This window comes from Notolabrus celidotus, chromosome 3 (genome assembly GCF_009762535.1).
Source record: "Notolabrus celidotus isolate fNotCel1 chromosome 3, fNotCel1.pri, whole genome shotgun sequence".
Lineage (NCBI taxonomy): Eukaryota > Metazoa > Chordata > Actinopteri > Labriformes > Labridae > Notolabrus > Notolabrus celidotus.
This window is the reverse complement of record NC_048274.1, coordinates 2,596,278-2,621,858: the sequence shown is the minus strand read 5'-3', so window position 1 is coordinate 2,621,858 and position 25,581 is coordinate 2,596,278. Positions and strand designations below refer to the sequence as shown.

The 25,581-nt window shown below is 40.2% G+C and overlaps 1 protein-coding gene, 1 long non-coding RNA gene and 1 other non-coding gene across 4 annotated transcripts in view; 2 read left to right on the top strand and 1 right to left on the bottom strand.

Moving 5' to 3' along the window:
• Positions 1–25,581, bottom strand: part of mapk8ip1b (mitogen-activated protein kinase 8 interacting protein 1b) — a 76,283-nt gene that overhangs the window by 12,170 nt on the left and 38,532 nt on the right. For both annotated transcript variants that reach the window (XM_034679037.1, XM_034679045.1), the window contains exons 3-6: positions 19,091–19,348; positions 8,071–8,152; positions 4,375–5,532; positions 1,338–1,413 (exon numbers count right to left, since the gene is read on the bottom strand). In XM_034679037.1, coding sequence (XP_034534928.1) covers positions 1,338–1,413; positions 4,375–5,532; positions 8,071–8,152; positions 19,091–19,348 — 1,574 coding nt within the window. The remainder of the gene's footprint in view (positions 1–1,337; positions 1,414–4,374; positions 5,533–8,070; positions 8,153–19,090; positions 19,349–25,581) is intronic.
• Positions 203–274, top strand: trnae-cuc. Its single transcript has one exon. It is a non-coding gene; the product is annotated as a tRNA-Glu (tRNA).
• On the top strand, positions 13,780–14,897 carry LOC117809492. Its single transcript, XR_004630480.1, has 3 exons — positions 13,780–13,798; positions 13,956–14,039; positions 14,629–14,897. It is a non-coding gene; the product is annotated as an uncharacterized LOC117809492 (long non-coding RNA).

Sequence of the window (25,581 nt, the reverse complement as noted above, 5' to 3'; positions counted from 1 at the left end):
TTAGTCATTATGCACCACATATCTGGAACACACTCCCTGAAAGCTGCAGGTCTGCTCCAACTCTCACCTCTTTTAAATCAAAGACTAAGACTTTTTTATTTGCCACTGCCTTCCTATCTTAGATTATTTTAACTCACTTTAAATTAAAATTTTAATGTAATTTTTAATTTTTAATATATCCCCATACGGACCACTTAGGTTTTCCCTGGTGGTCTAGTGGTTAGGATTCGGCGCTCTCACCGCCGCGGCCCGGGTTCGATTCCCAGTCAGGGAACAGTTGTTTGGGGGCGGCAGTAGCTCAGTCCATGGGGACTTGGCTTGGGAACCGAAGGGTTGCCGTTTCGAGTCCCAGTATGGACGAAGTTTGGCAAGTGGACTGGTGGCTGCCTGGGCACTGCCGAGGTGCCCTTGAGCAAGGCACCGAATCCCCAACTGCTCTGGGTGCGCTGGTTGACGGCAGTATCCTCACTCTGACATCTCTCCCTAAGCATGTTCACTGCATGTGTGTGCATTGTATGTATATACCAAAAATAACTGTATGTGTAGCATGTCCAAAAATAGCATGAGTGAAAAAATTGAATTTCCCCCCTGGGGATCAATAAAGTACCTTTCTATTTCTAATTTTCCTTTTCTTTTCTGTTTTATCATATTTGTCATTTTAATTGTGTTCTTTTATGCTTGCCTTGCCTTGCCTTGCCTTGCCTTGCCTTGCCTTGCCTTGCCTTGCCTTGCCTTGCCTTGCCTTGCCTTGCCTTGCCTTGCCTTGCCTTGCCTTGCCTTGCCTTGCCTTGCCTTGCCTTGCCTTGCCTTGCCTTGCCTTGCCTTGCCTTGCCTTGCCTTGCCTTGCCTTGCCTTGCCTTGCCTTGCCTTCATGAAGTGGTCTCCTGGAATGGTTTCTAATTAACATGAGCCTTGTCAAGAGTTCATTTGTAGAATGACTTGCCTTCTTAATGTGTTTGAGACCATCAGTTGTGTTGTTCAGAGGTAGGGTTAGTACACAATGGATAGCCCTGTTTGACTACTGTTGTAATCCAGATTATGGCAAAACCAGATTATTTCATAGCTTTGATGTCTTCAGTATTAATCTACAATGTGGAAAATAATTAAAATAAACAAAAACCATTGAATGAGAAGGTGTGTCCAAACTTTTGACTGGTATTGTACATTTTTTCCCCTGGCTACTTGTGTGTTGACGTGATGAGTAAAATGTCATCATATGAAGCAGAAACTCTGGCTTCATATATAATGAATCATGGTGCAACATCACACACAGAGGATGCTGCTGATGTTGATGTTGATGTTTATGATAGAAGTAGTGTTGGTTCAGCTCTTGTTACCTGTAAACGGCTCTGTGGGTCTGATCCTTCTCCTCTCCATTTATGATACACGAGTATAAGCCAAAGGATTCTGCACCTTGAAAACCAGAGAAGAAGAAAAATCAACATTAGGAGAGCGAAGACACAAAGATTCACAAGGTTTACTTTGAGTTATAAATAAAGTCCTTCATATGCAAACAGAAACACAAGAGGAGCCCAGTACATTTACTCTTCTTTGGAACGTATGAATCAAACTTTAATTAGGCGTGAAACTGATGAGCAGTGTGTATTAGTACCTGCATTCCCCTGAGTAATCCACAACCCCCCCTCACCCCGCCCTGCACCACACACACACACACACACACACACTGCTGCTTCTAATGAGTCTGTAAAATACGTGGCCGGCTTCCAGCAGGACGTTGAGGACTATTAGAGGGAATGACCACACTTAATGGAAGGATCTCTCCTCTTATGATTGATGGCTGCTTTATTCACTCGTACAAACACATCATGATGTGGGTCGATGTATTAAGAGAGGTGTTTGCTATCATTGTTTTCCAATGTGTGAATCTTTCCTGTGAATACAAATACCACAGGCCTCCATTAAAGCAGCATCCTCTCCCTCTGTGGCTGTATCTTTCTTTTCCAATTAGAGAACAAGAAAAGTCACGTCTGGAAACAAGCTGCAGGATTTACAAGAACTGATGATGCTTCAGAAATTGAATGTCTCAATAGTCTTTAGTGAACAACAATCCAAATGTTCAGAATCTTTCAGATTTTAATGAATTCAATCCATAATAAGCCTAAGATATCATTCTGGGGATCTTAAAAATAGGTACAAATTAAAACCTTGGCTTACTTTACTTGTAATATTTTAGATTTTGATATATGATCTCCTTGAAATGATACATAACATATATAAAAACCCTGGATTTCTAGCAGGAAATGTAAATGCTCTGAACTCTGGGGGACTGACTTTGGCCCAAAAAAACACCAAATCATTCTTTTTCAGGAGCCATTCATAAAAAATATGGTACCTGCTTGTGTCTTTTGTTAATTTGGATATGTTATATATCACTGTGTCAATGCCTCTGACAGATATCATCACTTGCTTCAATTAAGCAACCTTCACATGTGAATTTGCAGATATTGATAACTGGATGGCAACCAATTTCTTACAATTAAAGTCAGAAAAATCTGAGATCATGATTAAAGGTCCAGACTTACACCAACTTAACATTTCAGCTCATCTTGGTCCACTTCCATATAGCATAACTGACTCCTGTAGAAACCTCTGTATCATCTTTAGACACATTAATTCTGTTGTCCAATCAGCTTTTTTCAATTAAGAAAACTGTCAAAATTGTGTTCATTTTTATCAATCAAAAACCTAGAAACAATAACTCATGCTTTTATTTTATCCAGGTTAGATTTCTGCAACTCACTTTACTTCTGTCTCTCACGAAATAACCTCAAGAAACTTCAACTGATCCAGATTGCAGCAGCCAGACTCATAACCAGGTCCAGCAGGAGAGAACACATCATTTTAAAATCGCTTCACTGGCTCCCAGTCCATTTTAGAATTGATTTTAAAATGATGGTGTTGACTTTTAAAGCTCTTAGGGGGTCCAGACTACATTGCAGACCTCTTGACTCCCTAGGAGCCATCATGTAACCTCAGATCCTCCAGTAGGTCTTTACTAACTATTCCACGCTCAAACAGAAAGAACCACAGGCGATCAAGCGTTTTCTGTTCGGGCCCCTCGGCTGTGGAATGACCTGCTGGAGGAGATCCAGGAAGCAAACACACTGTCGTCTTTGAAGTCACTTTTCATAACTCACTATTTTAGACGTGCTTTTTATTGATTCTATGGTTTATTACTTTGATGCTTGTTTTATTACTACTGCTGGATAATATGTTCTTAATTACTGCTTACTGCTTTTTAAAAATTGTTTGTAAAGTGCTTTGTAATCTAATAAAGTTATTATTATTATTATTAACACAGAAGAAAACAAAGGATTCCAAGGGCCGTGCCAACATCAAATAATTACATTATTAGTCCCAAAATTCAGCCCATATTATTTGGAACTAAACTATTTGTTTGCTTAGTCTGTTTTGTTTATTATGACGTGTGTTGCTGCCTCTCTTGGCCAGGTCACCCTTGTGAAAGAGGTCTTGATCTCAATGGGTCTTTTATCTGGTTAAATAAAGGTTAAATAAAATTGTGTTCATTATTAGCCCATTAATAAGGTTTGACAAAAGCTTGAATGTAAATATGAAAATTGTATTAACTAACTTGGAGTCTGGAGGCAGATTTAGGAGACTGTTTTTTGGCTCTGTGTCCCTCCACCCTGCAGGACGCCTAAACACCCAGCTGCCTTTTTGCTTTCAGGGCTCTGCTGTGAGAACACCGATAACAATATCAAACAAGCAGCAAACACTGCAGCTTTTAGTTACACGACTTACACGCTGAGCTCGGCAATGTGGCCAAATCAGTCCAGCTTTCATGTCAGTTTATGTTTTTATAATTTCAAGCTGCTGGAATGGAAGTACAGCTTCAAATACTTGTGCTTTTAAAAAACAAAGAAATCATCCTTCACAGTCATCAGTCTGGCTCTTTCAGCATTATAACTTGATTATAACACGATCCAGTGTGCATGTCATGTGAGGATGATGATCTGCATTGAATGAGAATATTCCAGCTCTGGACTCTCTGTAGGCTTTGCATCATCAGCCACATCTCTTTACGCCTTCTGCACCACACTGCTAATTTGGCTGGACAGCGTTTACTGCATGTTTAAAGGGAATCACACACAATGCAGCAGCCAGGCCTGCAGTCCTGCTGTCTGCCCTGATGTTTGACACATTATTCTCAGAGTCATGTTTTAAGACATGTGCACAGCAGAAAGTAGGACGTGCATTTGTTTTGAGGCTCTTGAGGCTATGCAAACTATCAGTGTCTTAGTTTGCATGTCTTTGCAGCCAAAACCAGGAGCTACAAACTGTTAGAAAACACACATGTAGGATATAATGATGATAATAATTGAAGTGACTCACTGGAGGAGCGAGAGCGTCCATTCATGAACACGTTCAGGAACTTCTTGGAGAAGTGCAGGTCCACCTCTGGAGTCGAGTCTTCAGACAGACACGCTGTGGCCTCCCTCCTCACTCCACCTATCAGAGCGCTGTCCTCCTCCTCCTCCTCTTCCTCCTCTTCCTCCTCCTCCTCATCCTCCTCTTCGTACTCCTCCCCGATGGCCGACTCGTACGGAGAAGAGACGCAGTTATCATAGACTGTGGCCGAGTCGCTGTCATCACTGTAGCCTTGGTAACACTGCCGGAGACTGACTAGTTCCAACTGAGCGTGCTCGTCCACCACCAGCGTGTATTTGACTGAGTCATAGGAAAGCCCGCTGGCCTCCGAGCTCATGGAAGTCCTTAGAGGCGCGGCTTTGCCACCAACGCTGTCCCTCTTTCCTCCCCCCTTCCTCATCTTTACATCCATAATGATCCGATCCACATCCTCGTCCTCCTCCCCGCAGTAGCTGTCATCGGTGGCGTCCACGTACTCCACTGATGACCCGCCTCTTAGCATGAGCCCGGCCCCCGTTCCTGCCCCCTTCAGGCTGAGGTCAAGAGCGAGAGAGGAGCGAGCCATGCTGGGTGGCGTTATGAGGGACTCTACGCAGGAAGCATAAGAAGGTGGGGGGACGTAGACCTCGTCCTCCTCGTAAATGGAGGGGTTTGTCCGGTCTGGGAGAGGCTGGTAAGGAGGCGGGCCCTCAGTGTCGGAGCTGATGGACATGCGGCCCTGCTCGGTCTGCTGCGAGAGGAAAGGCCGGTCCTGTGCGTTGGGGGGATCTAGGGAGTCGGCAGAGCGCTGCACGGGAGTCAGGTAGATCTCCTCCGTTGGCTCTAAATGAACGTCCGTGTGGTAGCGGATCCTCTCCCGATTGTTCCCACCTCCATCCGCCTTCCCCGCTGGGTAGACAGGAGCTGGGGTGTAGTTCTGAGGTGGAGGTGGTGCAGGCGGCTTCTCTGAAACCTTTGACCGAGTCGCCGCCGCCGTGGATGATCCGTGTGAGTGTCCAGATGTGTGGCTGTGCCTGCAGGGGGCATCTGTGGAGGTCCCTCTGTCTTTGGTTTGCGCTCCCCCACCCTGTCCCTTGTCCTCGTCGCTCAGACAGCTGTGCTCACGGGGAGGGGTGAGCTCACCTGGAGGGAGCAGAGACGCAAACAGCAACATGCAGACGGCCACAGACACACACAGGCAGACACACAAGCACGCACAAAACCCAGAGATAAGCACAGAGTAAATATACACAACGCAGATTTGCAGACAGGAGCGGCACACGAATGCACAAGCAGACGTGAAGGCAGACATGTCAGCAATGAATAGAGACAGGAAAGCACAAATAGGAAGAGAGGAGAGAAGCAGTGGTTAGGTAATGGATGTCAGGATTACGACGCTAAATCCCCATGACTCAACAAAATCACAGAGCGGCCTGGAGAAGGTAGATGATGTGTTACGTCATAATCCACGGTCAGGAAATCCAAAGATAATATCACTGTCAATGAAGCATCATAAATCAGACTTCAGCCTCGGACGTGTCGGGTCTGAGGAGCTCCTAAAGCTAACTTGAGGTTCTGCTGAAACAGGCTGGAGTCTGAATACGCAGCTCCTTAAAATAGCCTCTGAATGAAAAAAAGGAAAAAAAGCTTTTATCTGTTACATAAATATCTTTGTTAGATTTTAAAGTGATAATGTCATAATCTCTGATCAGGATAAACACATTGTTGTTCGGACATGATGTACCCTCTTACGTGTGACATAACGCAGAGTCAGAGGTCAATAGTCATTTCTCCCTCCTGCTGATGTTCTTCAATTTCAGTTTATTGTCTTTCCAAGAGAAATTATGAGATTACAGAGAGGGATTGTCTCCATAAAGGAAGAGAGGAAAAAGTCAAAACAAGGCTGTCTTGTCTGAGGATGGAATTGTCAGACTTGTCACTGATGGTGTCGGATGCTTTTATGATCATAATGAGGCGTCACTTTATTACAATCTGCTTCATAAACATTTAACTTTAACATCCTTATATATACAGTTGTGCTCATAAGTTTACATACCCTGGCAGAATGTGTGATTTCTTTGGCCATTTTTCAGAGAATATTAATGATAAGAGAGAAAAAATAAAATTCACTCATGGTTAGTGGTTGGGTGAAGCAAAATTTGTATCAAACAACTGTGTTTACTCTTCTTATATCATAAAGACAACAGAAAATACTCAAGAAACCATTAATTCTGCAAGGGTATGTTAACTTATGAGCACAACTGTATCTCCTTCATTCCCAGCTCTTCAATCTGTAGATAGTAAGGATGTACATTTTAAGTATTTTCTGTGATCGACTTTTGGAAATGTTAACGATCAATTATCGATTAATTGATAAAAAAAAAAACATTATTATTCTTATGTCAAAAACAATGCCAAATAGGTTGTTTTCCCCCTAAATTATATTTTCTACAGCAACAAACTGCACATCACTGACGGGATTGAATACGGGCACACGTCTAACACTAGACACTTTTGCACATTTTTTAAATTCTATTTGATTTTTTATTTTATTTAAAGCTGCTGTGAGGAACTTTTGATTTATATCAATTTTGGCGCCCTCTTGTGGACAAAGTGATACCTCCTATCTCTTGTTCTGTACATGCAAAAGTAGTGTTTTCAACAAAAACCTCACCCTGCTTTCTTTTAACAGTCAGATGTATCACTCAATTTGATTATTTGCCATGAAAACAACAGAAAAAGGATGTTTCTAAAGTCAAATGTCAATCATGTGGTCTGACACCTACCCCCCTCTGAGTGGTATAAAGCATTAAAAATGACAACAGAGAAGGTATCAGTGTTGTTGTTTATGGTTTTGTTTGCTTTTGAAGGTCATAAAGAGGCATCAGTGTTGGTTTTAGTCTGTTTCTCAGCTGGTCAAAAACTCCTCATAGTACCTTTAATGTACATTTCAGTCTGTTCTAGAAACTATTCTTAATGCCCCTACGTCTTATTTAATGTGTCTAAATGTTTTCATGTCCAGTATTTACTGTAGTGTCTTGACTGTGATGGTTTCTGCTGCAACAGTTGAATTCCCTGCAAGGTAATAAAGTATCTATTAATCTATTTGGAGTAAATACACTGCTAGTCATGAGGTAGCTGCTTCAGAATAATGTATAATATCTGTTTGGCATAAAGGGAGGTTTATTCATCCTGACCCATGAAGGTCTGTCTCCAGGCGAGTTGTGCTCTAACACGACTGAGGTACTTAATAATCTGCTGTATCACTTTCTCGTACAGTGCAGAGCTGTTGGCAGTGAGTTTGGTTCTTCTCGCCTCGAATGTTGGTCTGAAAAGAACTGCAGCAATGAGCTATGACAGCTCCCAGCTAGCTCAGCCCTGAGCTTGCTAACACACACACACACACTCACATAGTAAATAACATTACCTTAGCTAGCTACACTTAGCAGAGTAAAGCTCATCTAAGCTTGAACACTGTCCCCTGAGGACCACAGACCAACAGCCTGCCAGATTCAATGCAAATCACACATTCAGCTGCTGCTCGTAGCTCTGGTGTGAAAAACATCTGAAAGCCCTCTTTGCTGTCTGTCCTGGTTTAAATGAACAACATGAGAGAAAAGACAGTTTGAGGGTAAAAGATGAGTGTTGGAGAATGAAGGTGTGATGGAAGGGACAGCTCACCTGTTTTCAGAGGCGAGGACGAGCCCGAAACCTTCTCCTGCCAACTGTACTTCTTCCCAAAGGAGTTATTGTTTAGTGTGTCCTGTGGAAACACGAGAGAAAGGAGGAAGTGGTGAGAAAAAAATAGATGTGGGCACAAGAAGAAGAAGAAGAAGGAGGAAAAGAAAGAGGAAGAGGAAGAGAGGGGTTTCGGTCACAGAGTTCTGAATCGAGGCGCTCAATGAACGCAACTTTTTGTCTCTCTCTCTCTCTCCCTCTCTCTCTCACACACACACACACATGTCCACGCACACACACTCACACACACTCACACACAAAGCTTTTATTCTGTTGAATGAGCAGGGAATCTTTTGTCTGTGCTCCGTGATGTGCATTTAAAGGGAACCAGACCTTTTACCCAAGCTATTGGTAACACACACACACACAGGAACACACACACACATAGAAACATAGAAACACATCCAGTGTGGGTCTCTATTGGATGTTTTGAAGGACTTGTTGATTGATTAGAGAGAGCCTTTTCTAGAAACCATGACACCTCCTTCATTCTCAAACTCTATTCAAAAGGTCATTCCTCCTCACTACCTAAAGTATTTCTCTTTTTTTTAATCCTTATTCTCCTTTTATTTTATCTATATACTAACTAATGTTATTAAACTACTATTTAAAACAGTTTAGCAATCATATTTCTTTCACGCTTTTACAGATTGAACTTCTCACTTTGCAGCAGATGGTAAGAAAAGTCACATGGGGTGTAGTCAGTGGAAGTAAAACTAATCTTTTATTTCAAAGTTATATTTTTGGGCACTTTACACCTTTAATGTACAGGACAGCTGAAGAGAGACAGGACATGTGGGGAGTAGAGAGTGGGGGAGGACATGCAGTAAATTTGAGGCTGGAATTGAACCTGCGGCCTCTGCCACGAGGGCTACAGCGTCTGTATATGGGGTGCACTTAGACCACTAGGCCAACAGCGCCTTTGTAAAACTAATCTTAAACCACACCCACTCAATGTGCAATAAATTCAAAAACTTCTTATAAAACCAAGTATAGTGAGACCTTTTTCTGTGTCAGCTCAAAGTAGCTACTATTGTTACCAATCAAGTCTTGGTGTATGATTTTCACCAGTGAGTCCTGTTCTCTTGGAGGTCTCTGCCTTAAAGTGTGTCCTCGCAACTGTAACAAGTTGTTTCCAGGTATTCCACAAATATCATATTGATTTAAGTCTCTTTAAATAACATAAAGAGTACAGTCCCTCTACTTTTTTATGAAACACTGCAGTGTGTTTTCCTCATTTCATTACCTCCACTAAATAGAAATGATGGATCAATAATTGTATAACAATGTGTTTAATGAAATATTTCCATATTTCTATTTTTTGTATTATTTAACTACTATTTTCTTAAAGCTGGGGTTGGTAATCAGATTTAGATACACTTTTTGTCATACTAGTTAAAATGATCTTTATGTCCTGATGGTAATCAATACATGATGTGTTCTTTAAAAAGAGCGAAGAAAAGCTGCTATCTACAGCCGGAGTAAACCTGGGAAAACACTAACCAATCAGCCTTTTTTGGGTGCCAAAATTTTAAACCATTCAAATCCCGTCCTGCCGTTCTGCCCGCCTCCTGCAGAGCGTACATTTCCCCGGCGTGCACTCTGAGTCTCCGTCTCCTGCCTCTGCTTCCCCTGACTCTACTGTCCGCCCCTCTCGCTCCACCTTGGGCCTGTCCCCTCTGACCCGATGAGGTGCTTTGCTCAGGACTGTAGTCCGGATCAGAGTCTAAAAAGCTCTCACCACGGGGCTCTGACAAGCAGAAGAGTTAATGACATTTAGTAAGTCCTACAGAAATGTAGATGTACTGGAGCGTCTGTCTGGACGCTGTAGGGATGACGAGCAGATTCGTGAACACGTTGATCTTTAATAACCGGTCACTGTCGGCCGTGATCACGACAACCAACAAAACAACAATCAAAGTTTGAATGAATGAAGAACTTCTCCTCTTGTCTCTCCTCTCTCCCGCTCACACACTCTACACCTCTCCTGATGCCTTCACTGACTGTCAACACTGTAGGAATTAAGAACATCTACACTGAACAGGTTTTAACAAACAGTAGAGCTGTTACATTATTATATATGTGTTATAACTTTTCTCCTGATATCGTGTCACCAGTACAACTGGATAATGCTAGCATGAATGATAGTTGTGAGTGCTAACAGCAGCCATGTTTGTTTGTGTTTTTAACTTTCACTATGAGAATGTTTTGGTGAGGACCGGTTTTGAATCAGTCACCATCATATGGTCGCTCGTGCATGTGAGCGGGGGGGGCGTCGTTCTGGAGGAGCTCCGAGGGAGGGGGGGAGGGGTTAGACGGAGTCCTGAGGAAATGCTACATTCAAATTCATGTTAGTTTTCCGAGAACCAACCCCAGCTTTAATGTAAAAACTACCTCTGCTCCTCACCACTGCACTTTTATCATATTATTTTAACCTGTACATATTAGTCATGCCTATTTGTTGTTCTCTTGTATTTATAGCTGATGTTATTGTTATTATTTTTTATTGTATTTTTATTTGTATGCCTTATTCTTATGCCTTGTACAAAGAGAGCACAGTTTACCTAAGTCAAATTCCTTGTGCCAATAAAGCTGATTCTGATTCTGATTCTGATTCTGAAATGTGACTTCCTAGCAAAAAATTCCCTTGGTTTGGTTTAGCCTCATCATTCCAGCTCATAGGTCATCTATTGTGTTGATTCACTATCACTGCTCTCAAGTCATTATATTTTCTAACACCAGCAGGCGGGTGTGTGTTGTTTTACTTAGTACAATGACCTCTATAACATAAGATAAAATAAGTTATACTTTATTGATCCCGCATTGGAGGAACTTAATTTGTTACAGCAGTTTACAGCAAGAGACAGAGGAATACAACCAAGTACTTACAAAGTTAAAATAGAAAAATAAATAATATTAAAGGTAAAAATAAAATAAAATACAGCAAATATTAACACTATGGACACACCGTACTTTTACATAGTTAAGTCATTGCACAGGGGAAATTGAATTTGAAATCTGAAAATTGAAATTGCACCAGGCTGCTAAACACACACAGTATGAACCATAATGATATGAATGATATCAACATCTAATAAGATAAGATAAGATAAGAGATTCCTTTACTCGTCCAATTAATATTAATTATTAATTGTAATAATAATTGCACACTCCATTTTCAGCACCAGACAACAAGCTGACACATTTAGCAACAACCTTGTGAAGTTAGGGGAGCATTTAGAGGACAGAGGAAAACATGTCAGACTCTTTAGAGAGCACACACTTCCAGTTTCATGTCTCTCATTCACTGATTAATGGCAAGTCTCCACCTCCTGTACAAAAGTGAAGCCAGGGTAATATAACTGCACAAGATTATGTTTGTTCTACAAAAAACATGAAGTAAACAAATCAACTTAAAGATGTCTGCAGTGTAATCTATTAAACTTCTTCCTGTTAGCGTTGTTGTGAACTCAATCAGTTATACATGCTCTGCTTGAATGCAGCACTGCTCTCTTAAACCTGAAACTGGAGGAATTAAATCCAGTGCTCAGTGAGGCTCGGCGATGACACAGCAAACACTGGAGCTACAAATGTCTATTTCAAATAGAACAGCAGTCACTTTGTGTTTTAATCTTTGCTGCAGAGCTCCTGGAAGGCGGTGTCTGAAATCAGCCCGGGACAGCAGGACAAACTGTGGATCCAAAAGGCTTCTGCAGAGCAACCTGAGTTTCTGATTCAACAGACTATCCTGTGTTTGTTCATCATCTATATCACAGCGGTGGATTGATGTTGTTGGATTAAGAGCAGAGACAGAAGATGAAGATAGTAACAGATGGAAGGAGAACTGGAAACTCCTGTGACGGCAACTTGTCATCCAAAATAAGATCATATCGTCCTCCTCTGTCCACCCACGACTCATGACTCACTTCCCATCTACGTGAACCAGGCGGACACGGAGCTGTTGCCATGGTATCGGGTGAATCAGCAGGTGGGAGACGGCGGTATCGATCTGACGAGCATAGTAACTATGGATTTGGCGAATGTGTGTATTAATAACAACATGGACGTAGTTTACAAGGCAGATGATTTGTTTCAGATCTGGGGGCATGGTGACTTGTCAGAGTTTGTTTCCTGGTTTCCTCAGAGACAGTTTGACCTCTGACCTCTGATGGTTTCAGGCAACGCACGTTAATAAAGTCCAGGTCTCATGAACAAAGTCAGTCCTATGTTTATTCTCACTTTGTTCTATCTATCTAACAGTTAAGGTGCAACAATCAGACCGTGAATCTGTACAACTCAAAAACTTTCCTGCAGGCTCATCTCTGTTATGATTCACTGAGTTTGTCAAGAATGTAAAATCACTAAATTTACCTCTTCATATCTTTAAGTTTATTAATATATACCTTTTATTTAATTTGATATACCTCTAATTTGTATACCTCTTTAATATTATTTTTTATAAGGCCATAAGGGGTGTGGCTATTTTTGTTCTTATGTAGCTGTGTATTGCATCAGTAACAGTAAGAGACTGCGTGCTGTAACATTTTGATCACCTTTTCATGACGTTGTGTTGACTCGACAGAAGTTTGTGTATAGCGGCCTCCCCTCCAATTGTGTTTGGTCAATTTTGTATTGTTGGTGTGTATTTTGACATGTGGGTCAATGTGTGCGCCCGTGTAGATGTTTATGTATGTATGCTTGTGTGTTTCTGCGGGCATGTATATGTGTGCACTTGTGTGGACGTGCCTGTGCTTGCGCATGTCTGTGCAGGCAGATATATGTTGATACGGATAAGGGGGTACCTGCCTCTAGATGAGGTTTTGGTCAACTAGGCAGTCTTTTCTTTTTTCTTTTCAATGGTTGTGATAGGTTGGTACTGTTGTTTTTGATTTCAGTGATATATTTTGAATTGAGATCATTCAATTGAGTATATGTGAATAAGAATGTGAGAAAAACAAATAAAGTCTATCTTAAATATTATTTTTTATAAATGTCTAACTTTATTTTTATAAACTTTTAACTTTATTAATACAGAAAATACCTCTTTTCTAATATTACAAACCTATTATTTATTTATACCTTTCATTTTATGTACCTCCAACTTTATTCTTCTATACCTTTAACTGTATTAATATATACCTCTTATTCAATTGTATATACTTCTAATTTTTTTGTACCTTAAATTTTTTTTTATTCTACCTCTAATATTATTTTATATACCTCTAATTTTTTTGAAACCTTTAATTTTATTTTCATATACTTCTAATATTATTAATATATAACTTTAACTTCATTAATATAAACCTCTAATTTTATATTTATAAACCTTTTATATTTTTATTTAATTTAATATTTCTATTTTATTTTTCTTTATTTGTTCTTCATTTTTTCTACTCTCATTCTTCTTGTATTATTTGCTACCATGTCTGTATTGCTGCAACAACCAAATATTCCCAGAGGTTCAATAGTTGTATCTTATCTTAGTTATTGAGGAAGAACATTTATGAAATTAGATCTAGTAAACTTCAGGGTTAGGGACCGGGTCAGTTTTTGAGAGTGTGATGTTGATTGACAAGAATCTGGACCTATCAGACTCGTCTGTGTTGGTTTCTACAAGCCCCTCCCACGTCAGCTCCACACTTTGTCCAGAAACAGAAACTGAGAGCTGCAGGTGAAAGATAAACCTAGAACTAAACTTCCCTTATCTCTATCTTAGCTACATGCTTTTTTTGTAACCCAAATGTTGATTATTAACGTCACTTTTTCACCAAATTCTTAATCTTGCCTTGCCCATGTGCATTTCTGTATTTCCATGTAACACTGTGAAGGGAAAGGAACATACCTGCATGCATACATACTACACTCAAACGATTGGGAGCATGCACTTCTCTAAGGAGAGCCCCTGCAGAGAGGTGAGAGATTAGACCTTGACTCGGATTAAGACGGGGAATCCCTCCTGAGATCGACATCTGTCTGTTGATTTATTTAAACAAGCAGTTTCACGGGAGACCAACACTGAGATGTAAACCCATACCTGTTTCAGCAAAAACGCCTGTTATGTTGCATTTATTTGTCAGCTTTATTATCTAAAGATCATAAGTAACTGTCTTTTGTGAAGGCTGCATTTAAATCAGCTTATTACCTCTTTTTAGAAAGTCTGTAGTTCATTTATTCATTTATGCTAAAATACACAGGACTGGACTGAATCGTGCCTAAGAAGGAGGACATGTGTAATGATAGTTTAGAGCTCCATATGCATGCTAACCTTGCTATTACTTGGTAAAAAAAAAAACACAGTGGGATCTAAAAATGCAGGTTTTGAAAAGCCCTTACTGCTCAAACCTCTGATCTCTCCTCAGAGCTGCTTTTGTTGAACATAAAACTCTGTCGCTCACTGCCAATCGATGCAAAGCCAGAGATATATTTTGCATTCTTACAGATCCTTTGACCTTGACAGAGATGTGCTGTCTCCATCACTCAGCATACATTTTTCTGTCTCAGCAGGGAAATAAAGAATCACCTGGAGATCCTCAGCACTCATCCATCTCATCTAATTTGTCTGCAGCAGCTCACTAAACATGAGGCATCACTGTCACTGTGAGCTGAGCTGGTACCTGAAGGAGTCTCAACTAAAGGTGTGCCTGAGAATAAATCCAGCTCCTCTGTTTTATATCTTTGCAACCTGTCTCTACGTCTCTGATATGGAGTGTTGGCTTTTTGCACAAAGCAATAAAACCGCTGATGAGTTTCTGTGACTCCAGGAAAGAAATCATTTGTTTTGCTTTTGTGAGAAATCCATGGAAGAAGAGTAAACAGACAAACACACGTCTGCACCCAAGAACAAGAAACAGACCATGCACACATGAACTGCATGTGCTGTCTGGCTTTGTCGTCTGCTCTCTGGAACATTTTTCAACATTTTTGAATCGACCGACCTCAATGACCAGAGGAAGAACACCAGATCTTAACTGTGTAACCAGATATCTGTGGCTTCTAGATAAACAAGACTTTACAGATAATTTGGGGATGAAATGATGCTTGATCTGCACATATGTGCTTAGTTTTGGTTTGGAGAGAACATTTTCAAACCATTTGACTTCATATTTCAACATTACAAACAGTAGGTTGTCATCTGCTCATACAGAGGAATCCAAAAGATGCATTTAAGTGCTGTTGATGATTATGTTAATGAGACGTAGTCTGTTGCTCGAAGGATCTACGGTTCATGGGACGACCACTTTCAGGAAACACTCAACCATTCAGCAATCTTTCTCCAGCGACTGTGTGAACAAAGTTAACAAAGTCCCGGGAGACGGGAAGACTTGCCAAGAATGAAAACGTTTCAGAGCAATTATTTCCTTTACACTTTCCAGTTCTGACAGCTCAAACACACACTCACACACACACACACACACAAGCAAGCAAGAACACACACAAACACACACTCTGAAAAAAGGCACAGCAGCGAGAACAGTAGGCTTGTTTCCGCCTCATGGAAAATGGGCAAAGAACAAAGCGTAGACAAATATAGAGCTGCTTGGATGATAATGCAGACAGGCTGCACCGTGGGGGAGTACGGGCATGTTAGAGTGACTCACTAATGTATACATTATTGTGCTCATTGCATAATAACAGAATCACCATGCTGACATTCCTCAGGATAACTGCAGACAGGGAAGTCATTTCTTTGTAACAGTAAAGCACAAAGAAGTAAGAGCGTATAAAAACCAAGAGATGAAACTCATAACACTCACATCTCTTTATTTCTGAGGCTCTTAAAGTAAACAGAGAAGTCACAGGTTGGTGCGGCAGCTGGCAGCTTTAGTATTGATTAGTCGGTTGTGTTAGTGTCAATCAGTGTCAACAGAGTTCCTGAAGTTGAGTCAGTAACCTGATTCCTCTGTCATGTGACTTAATTCATTCTCTTAAACTTATTAGTGATGGTTTGTATTAACTGCAAGTCTGTATCATGAGAGATGGGTCACCAAACCATGAAGCTCTGCAGCTTTTTAGCCCGTTCTAGCCTCAGGATTACAACCCAGGCTGACCATTTGTTTCTGTTTCATGTTTGCATGCAAAGCTAAGCTAAAGCGTTACCTCAACTCCATAATTAAAGGAATAGTTACTTTTTTTATCAACATAATTACTGTATCATTTAGACCAGGGGTGTCCAAACTTTTTTCAAAGAGGGCCACATATGATGTTGTCAGAATACCTCAGGGCCAGTGGCTCCTACTGAGACTTAGGAATCCCAAAAGTTATATATGAAATATTCATTTAATAACAATCATTTTAAATTTTGTCTCAATAAATCAGTAACTAGGTAGTCTTCAGTTCTCCACAAGCCATGTACACATGAGCAAACGTTAACTTCTTCTGGAGGAAAATGTTTCTCATTAGGGTCCGGCAATGTGGGAAAAGTATTGTATCATTATTTTCCTATGGCCGGATCATGATCTAGATTTCATCACACTTCTTTTTCATGTTGTTTTTAAGGCCTTTCTGAAAAGCAGGCAACATTTTAAGAACAAAATAATTATTTTCCTGAGTTCTGAACATTTTTGATGCACCAAATTTTGGCTTTTCTGCACAATTTCATAATTTGATCTTGTCTTGTGTCCTCTTTTGGGTCTTCTGAAGTTTTAGTGTTCATCAAGAACATTTTCACATCATGATAAAAACATTAATTTGAAAACTTGTCAACTTTAAGAGTTCTTGTGTTTCTTCTTTATTGCCGCCTTGCAGAATTCCCAGAGCTTTGGCTTTAGACAGGTAGTCCATATGAAGCTTTTTGAGACGTTTCTGGATTGACTTTAGTTTTGTTTGTAGAAAGAAACTGTGATTAATTTCTTTGCTATAAATAACACAATTTAAGATGGAAACTTGGGGCCATAAATAAATGGACCTGGGGCTGCAATTGGCCCCCGGGCCGTACTTTGGACATGCCTGATTTAGACCAACTTTTCTCATTAAACTCCACTGAACATTAGCTAAGCTCTCTGGGTGTTTTTAAAAGTAAATTTAAGACTTATCTTTTAATCTGGATTTTATTTGGAGTAATTTATTTCTAGCCCTGGACTGCATTATTACCATTATTACCATTATTACCAGTATTAGCACTGTTTTAGCATCATTTTTATTTTATTTTATTCCATCTTATATTATTTCTATTTTCTATTTCTACTTTTCTTGTTATTCATCTGATTTTTGTTTATTTATTTTATTGTTATGAGTATTATTTTTTCTGATATTTATCTGATTTTATTTGACATATTTTATTATAATGATTATTTATTTTTTCTGATATTTATTTTATTGTAATGATTATTATTTTTTCTGATATTTATTTTATTTTAATTTATTTATTTTATTGTAATGATTATTATTTTTTTATTTATTTGATTTAACTCATTTAATTCTGAAGATTTTATTTAATTTTTCTGATATTTTTCAGATTTTCTAAAATGGATTTAATTGTAATGATTTTATTTTTATTTTTACGTATTTCACATCCCTTTCCTCCGTCTTGTTTTAGCCTTGTACCATTTTACCTATCGCTGTTGTTTCTTGTCACTCATCCACTGCCCAGTACTGGACACCAAACAAACAAAGTGAGTGAGTAGCTGTGGCTGAGAGAGGAAGATAGCTACAAGAGAGACTAATATAGAGAATAAGAGACTGGACAGAGCAGGAACTGGGAGAGAGATTGGGAAAGGACTTGCAGGAAAGGGGTAACAGGTTGGAATCATGCTTGAAGACTATAGCCTGTGTATTGGACACCCGTCTTCATCAATAGGTCCAACCTGTGCCCACATCTAGCTACTAAATAGTAAGATATGCTTCTGCAAAGGGGATGATTATTGGTGAACATCCCAAAAATGAGTCCTATATGGTCTCTCCATTTCTGCTTGTTATGTTGGCATTCATTAGATGAAATATCATCAGTGAGTACTGACAGTTTATATTGTCTGCTATGCATAACTTAGTCTCATAACCAATAAATGACCCAGACTTAGAAGATAAACAAAGCATTGCAGTGTCTGTAGTTAATGTGACAAGGGGATCAGGAGGGAATCTGGGGATGCTGCAGAAGACAGGCAAGGTCCACTTTAGGAGGAGATCATGGGGGATGGATAGAACAAACAGCATGGATTGTAACCATGATGAAAAAGGCTACACTCCCTTATTAAAGGAGGTGTTTTGACGCAATGATCGGTCTCTCTCTTACAGGAGATGTTCCTGAATGTGACCAAATAACTATAGTGTCATTAAATGTTGAAACTGATGGTTTGTTTGGCTCAGATTAACAGTTTTGTTCTTCTAATAGAAGCTTTTTATTTTTTTGCAGGAGTTGCTGCAGGCTGGACACACACACGATGACTGGACAGTGGTCTTTACTCACGAATACCCACACCATCCAGCCTCACCCAACACACACACACACACACACAGTCGTGTTCAGATGCTTACACATGAAAGAACCTGCATTCTGTTGCTTTTAACACAAACCTAACTCCAACCTGAAGCCTCAAAATCATCCATTATACAATCTTTCACACATGATGTCTTCGATCTGGAGGTTAAGCTGACACTGGTTGGTCCTCACGGAGATAGAAACACAGGAACAAACACACAGTCACGAGCTCCAGCAGCATTCAAACACAAACAGAGATGGGCACCAAGGAAAAAAACAACACTCTGTGTCCTTCTGTGAGCGCTGACAATTCCAGCTATTGTTCAGGCCAATAAACACATCCTGTCTGTGGAGCAATTGTTGTGAACCCGATGGTGATGTCACAAACATTGATCCCTCAGATTTTAAAAATGTCACATTTTTTGTGACACAGAGAGACACACAGTAGAAATATGCACTGCTCCAGCTGATGATCGATGCAATCAATATCCCGTCCTCCTCCACAAACTGTCTCTGAGTGTGTGAGGTGAAGATGAATTCATGTCCTACCTGTGTTCGTGGCACAATGGGGAAGAGGTTAAGGGTCGTGGGTCTCTTGGGCCTGTAGGTATCCATGGTAACAGGTGCTGCCTGGTCCTTGGTGACTGGCTGGGGTGCGATGGCAGACGCCTTGCAGGACTCCTTGTCACCGCGGTAAGAGTCGGCACCGTCGATGAGTTCCAAATGCAACATCTCTGCCTGGAGCTGGCCAACAGCGCCCAGTTCTGCCCTCCCCGACATGCTATTGGTTCCCCTCCTCACATGACCCTGCAGGGATTGGAGGAAACGTGCCGTCAGTCGTGTTGACACAGAGAGAGAGAGAGAGGTGCAGGCAGAGAGGGAAAGAGAGAGCGTGTGCATGGGATGAGGAGACTGAGCCGGCCAATTAGAGGCTGCTCTGTCTTCAGCCTGTAACGCTATCACTGCCGACACTGAGCCGCTTAAAGGGAGCAGAGGCAGAGAAGATTCCAACTCCAGCTGCTCGATGTGACGGCATTTACTGACTGTGCAGCCATCAAAACAAGTCCCAGTCTCACACCTTTATGCTTAATCAAAGTATTAGTTTAATCTGTAATGTCCAAGCTGTTACAGAGCCTCATAATCAGACTGAACTGTGAGTTATTTTTCCTCTTTTGCAGTGACATTTTCTTTATGTCAGGCCGTTTCTATTTTTAGGTGGAGGTTGTTATTTTTCTTGTCAATCTGCAGTGACTGAAATTTCCAGCTCTTTAATGTCATCTTCATTTGGTATAGAAGCTGCAGAAACAGTTTGTAGAAATGATCTGTAAACTAAATGTGATATCAATCAAGAAACAGTGAGCTATGTTTATGAAGTGGACTCATAACATGCTGCAGAGCTGTGTCAGTGTTGTCCTTTTTTCTGTCTATCTCTGGACATGCATCCAGAGTTCAAGGGATGGCGATGAAAGTCAGACAGCCCCATGCTTCTGTGGCTCAGAGTGAGTTATGTCAAATGGTGAAAACTGATTAGCATAATAATCTAGCACATACATTAATCCCCAGAGGACAAACCATACTGAGTATGGCCAAACACCACCATGAGCTTTAAAGTTCAGTGGCAAATATTGTTGGAGCATGACATTTGTGTCCTTCAAGCATGATTTTGATTGTTGACTCCTCTAATGTGGGTGAAATTCAAAGCTTAAAACCCTGCATGGATCCCCTTAAAACATGTGTTTTACCCTGTCTTTCATTGTAACATTTAAATACATCTTAAATCTGTATTATTTTATTTATCTATTTTTATTTTCACTTATTTTATTCAACTATCAAAATTTATTCTTGATTGTATTTATGTCTGGGTTTCTGCAACAACCGAATTTCCCCCCGGGGATCAATAAAGTAATATCTTATCTTTCATTGTGCTACAACAATTTGACTTTTCTAGTAGCTCTAGTCATGATGACACTTTTATTTTCTCAGATATATCTTTAAAATGCATTGACAGAAAACATTTAGTAGTACAATACTCATGCTCCCAAAGAGATGAAATGCTTTCAGGTCAAAAGCTCAATTTGTGCAAATGTTCAACACCCAAACATTTGTAAAATGAAGACTTTTGGAGCAGAGTGGAGGATTCTGGCACATCTTCACCTTCTTCCAAAGTGAACGGAGAGGAAGAGGAAGTGTCAAAACTCCAACGACACTTGTAGTAAAAAGAACAACTCAATCCTTAGACCAACACGTTTCAGCTTTTTGCTTTAATCAGGGTCAGAAAGCGAAGACTTTCCCAATCAACTCTTAGTTGAGTTTAAAGGTGACATATCATGCAAAATGGACTTTTTAATGGTTCTCTACCTGAAATATGTGTCCCTGTCTACAAACCCCCCGAAAATGAAAAGAATCCATTCTGCCCCTGTTCTGATTTCTCCACCTTTCTGTAAATGTGTGCTGAAACCAGCCGTTTCAGTTTTCAGTGTTTTTCATACATCACAACAATATCCGGTCTGTAACAGGAAGTCAGAGCTCGGAGCTTGTTCAGCCCATAGACTGTATAAAATACAACTCAACCCCTCCTCCGTTTTTCATTTCCTGCACACACGTGTGCTAACAAGGAGCTTAGGAGGGAGGCATGCTAGTTGTAGGCTGTCTTAATAAACACAAAGGTCGGTTTTACTCCCCACGTCTGCAGATTTGAAGATCTAGTGGATGATTTTTATTTATCATGGAAAAGTGCTAGCGCTAGTTAGCATAGCCACATAGCTACATGTGTAGCTGTGTACCAAGACACACGTCGACATACTGACAAATAAAACAACAAGAAACACTAAATCTGTGACCAATGGTTCAGAAAGGTCCTGCTGCAGGCGCCTCTCCGTCAGGATCAGATTCTGGATCAGATTCAGAGGGTTGAAGTAACGCGGGTCTGTGAGCAGCCAACATGTAAACATTAGATCAACAAGCTGGAGAGCCGAGGCCACACCCACTTCCTGAGGGGGCGTGGTCAGAGAGAAAACAGACTATTCTGAGCAGGGCTGACAAAGAGGGTTTTTCAGACAGACCAAAATCTGATTTCAAAGTGTTTTTTTAAGCATAAACTTGAAAGACATGTTTTGGGGACCTCTTAGACCAATATATATTGATGAAAAAAGCGTGATATGTCACCTTTAACACTATTAAGCATTAGCATGCTGACAAGGTTAACTAAGGTAGTAAACAATGTGAACATTATGTCTGCTGAACATCAGCATGCTGGCACCATCGAGGAGCATGTTGCATGTTTGTGGTTAGTTTATTTCATTTAAAAAGGGACCATGCATAGAAAAATAATGTGCTGCTTTTAGCCGTTTAGATTACTCTGCAGGCAGCTTGATGGCATATTAAAAAACATTAACATGATCATAAACATAAACATGCAATTTCTATCCAGAGACCAAGTCAGCACACTTTGCAGTTAAGTATTTTGAGTTAAAGGCTTCTGTATAAGATGAAAAGTCTCTCGCAGGCTGTGGTCTCATCGTTTAGTTTACTTTAAAAATTCCTCAGCCTTCAAAACCTGGATTAGCTCAGATGTTTCCATGAGGTGACTGCGGCCAGGAATAAAAAAAAAAAGTAGTGGCTTCACTTTCTGATGAGATTCAGGGAGACAGTTAACACCGCGGCTGAGTTCAAAGCAAGTGCCAAACAATCACATCTTCTGGGAGACAGAGGAAGTCAGAGGGCACTGGGACAGGACTGTCTGCTTCACTTAGCATCACCATGCCTGCAGCGACACACATACCCACACATGCACACACACATACACATGCACTCACACAGACACACACATGCACGCTTGGTCATTCCTCTTATCAGCTGATGCTTTGACATGGACACGAGTGTCACTGTTAAGCCTATTACAGTCTATAGAGCAGTCTTAACTCTGCATGTAGACACAATATAAACACATGCTGATACAAAATGCTGCTCACACACACACACACACACAAATAAAACATTTTAGCTAACCAAATAAAATAATACAAACATAATATAATACAAATGTTATTACAAATCTCAAAGTGTGATAGATTTAAGTCTAATTAAGGGGATTGGATCAAAATAAGAAACCCATGATGGGAAATGTCAACACCACTGAACTTTTGAGCGGCACATTTCACTTTAAAATACTCCCAGATGGCTCATCAAATCAAAAGTAATATGCAATATGTCAGGCGGACTCAAAACATCACCCAAGCACTTTGAGTTTGAGCGTAAGCGTACAGGTGCAGGTATCCGTCTGATGTCAGCAAGGGCACTATTTTGGAGTATGGTGATCGCCAGAGAGCTGTAGGTTAAAGTAAACTTGATGAATAAGTTCCATCTGAATGCAGGAAGACTCTGCAAGGTCTAAAGGTTGGCATGTTTTGATCATCGGTCATATGACTCACCACCGCACAGAACAATAGACTCTCACATACAGGACATGTGTGAAACAAAGAGAGGGAACCCAGAGAGGAACTCCTGAAAAGTGCAAATGTTGTCACATTAATCAGGAATCAGTGAAAGCTAGTTAATAATCCAAATTATCTACACTAGTAAGAATTGATTTATATTGGGGACTTGATAGCTGTGTTGAAAGGCAAAATAAAGAATTTTAAACATGCAATCAAAAATGTCATCAATTGAGATTAACTATTGGAATTATGTGATTCATTATAATTTGAAAAATTAATTTTCTGACAGCCCTGAATAAATAAAAAACATAGAAAAGCAGGAAGCTTTTTCCAGAGTTGTACAGAATTCCCCTGTTAGAAAATCAGCAATTCAACAATTATGCTAATGCTCAGCCACCTTAATAAAAAAATTCACCACAGTTTGGACCATCATCAGAAGAAAAGATCAGTCATAGAAGAGCTGAACTCAATTCAGAAGAGATGAATCCCACATTTTACATTCATACTGGGAGTAATAATCTCATTGTGGAATGAAGCTCTGTATTTGAACCTCAGTTATTGTATACATATAAGTTATTCAAATACCTCAGTCATGGCTGTACATCAGTGAATGATTATATTATGATTATTCTACGTGAGGTTCTTTGTAAATGGGGCAGAGCAGGTATTAACATGCGTGTGCGCAGCTGCAGACAGACAGTGAACCACCTCACTATTGGTGAATAGAAAGGAGGTTAATCCAATTCCATCGGCTAAGTGTTGCCTTCAAGCACATTTGTATGCAGCGAAACCGTGATCACACACAGCTATCCAGAGGTCTCTCACTTGAAAAAGAAAAAAGGGTTTGTGTTCATTGGAGAGAGGACTGCTGGTATAATTGGCTTTAGAGTCAGAAACCTTTTGAACTGAGACTACAATGGGGTATGTTTGTGTCGCTGTCTTCCTGTTCACGGCCCACATCCTTCAAACTCTGTATTTTTGTGAACTCACTTTCAATGAGACCCTGTCTCTTTTCAAAAGTTGCTTCAATCGTAACCTGGTTTTGTTGTTTTGTTCCAGCGTCTCTCCCTCTTACACTTTGATACCCACAGCACAGTTCTTGTCTCACTTTAACGATCATAGGTTCGCAGATCAATACATCCAATCTCCCTCACACCTTTGAATCTGACTGGGTATCAATTTCTCATTCATCCCTCCAGTTACATGGTAATCCATCAATATGTCTGTTCTATCCATTCTATAATCCAGTTATCATTCATCAACCCATTCAACAGTTTGTCTTTCATCCTTCTATTAATCTGTCAACAGCTCCATTTATCAATTATACATTTATTCATTCATCCATCCATTCATCCATCCATTAAGCTATTCCTGCCCAACCAAAGCATTCATCAAGCCTTTCATCCATTTGTAGTTGTACAACCACCAATCCACCAATCCTTCCATCCATCCCTTCATCCATCCATCCATCCATCACTACACCTATGATCTATTAATCTATCCATCCCTCACTGCCCCATCATTCATCTATCCATCACTACACCTATTAATCCATCCATTACTGAGCCTATCATTTATTAATGTATCCATCTATCACTTCCAATCATCCATCAATCCCTACATCTATCATCTATGAATCTATCCATCTATCATTACACCTATCTTCTTTTAATCCATCAATCCATCTCTCCATCCATCCATCCATCCATCCATCCATCCATTCATCCATCCAGCCATTTATCACCTATAGATCCATCCATCCATCCATCCATCCATCCATCCATCTCTTCATCCATCCATTCATCCATCCATCACTGTCTATCATTTATTAGTATATCCATCTATCACTGGCACATCAATCCATCCTTCTATCATCTATTAATCTGTCCATCCATCCATCCTTCCATCCAGGCATCCATCCATCCATCCATCCATCCATCCACCCATCCATCCATCCATCCATCCATCCATCCATCCATCCATCACTACACCTATCATATATTAGTATATCCATCTATCACTGGCACATCAATCCATCCTTCTATCATCTATTAATCTGTCCATCTATCCATCCATCCATCCTTCCATCCAGGCATCCATCCTCTATTAATCCATCCATCCATCCATCCAACCATCCATCACTACGCCTATCATGTATTAGTATATCCATCTATCACTGGCACATCAATCCATCAATCCATCCTTTTATCATTTATTAATCTGTCCATCTGTCCATCCATCCTTCCATCCAGGCATCCATCCTCTATTAATCCATCTATCCATCCATCCATCCATCACTATGCCTATCATTTATTAATCTATTCATCAATCATTTTCCGGTAATCTATTAATCCATCCATCCATCCATCCATCCATCCATCCATCCATCCATCCATCCATCCATCCATCCATCCATCCCCCTTTAACCCCTATGATCTATTAATCTATCCATCTATCACTTCCCAGTAATCTATAAATCCATCCATTTTTATCATGCCAATCATCCATCAATCCATCTATCTATCCATCCATCCATCCATCACTACACCTATCATCCATCCATCCAACCATCCATCTCTCATTCCTTCTATTTATTCACTCTGC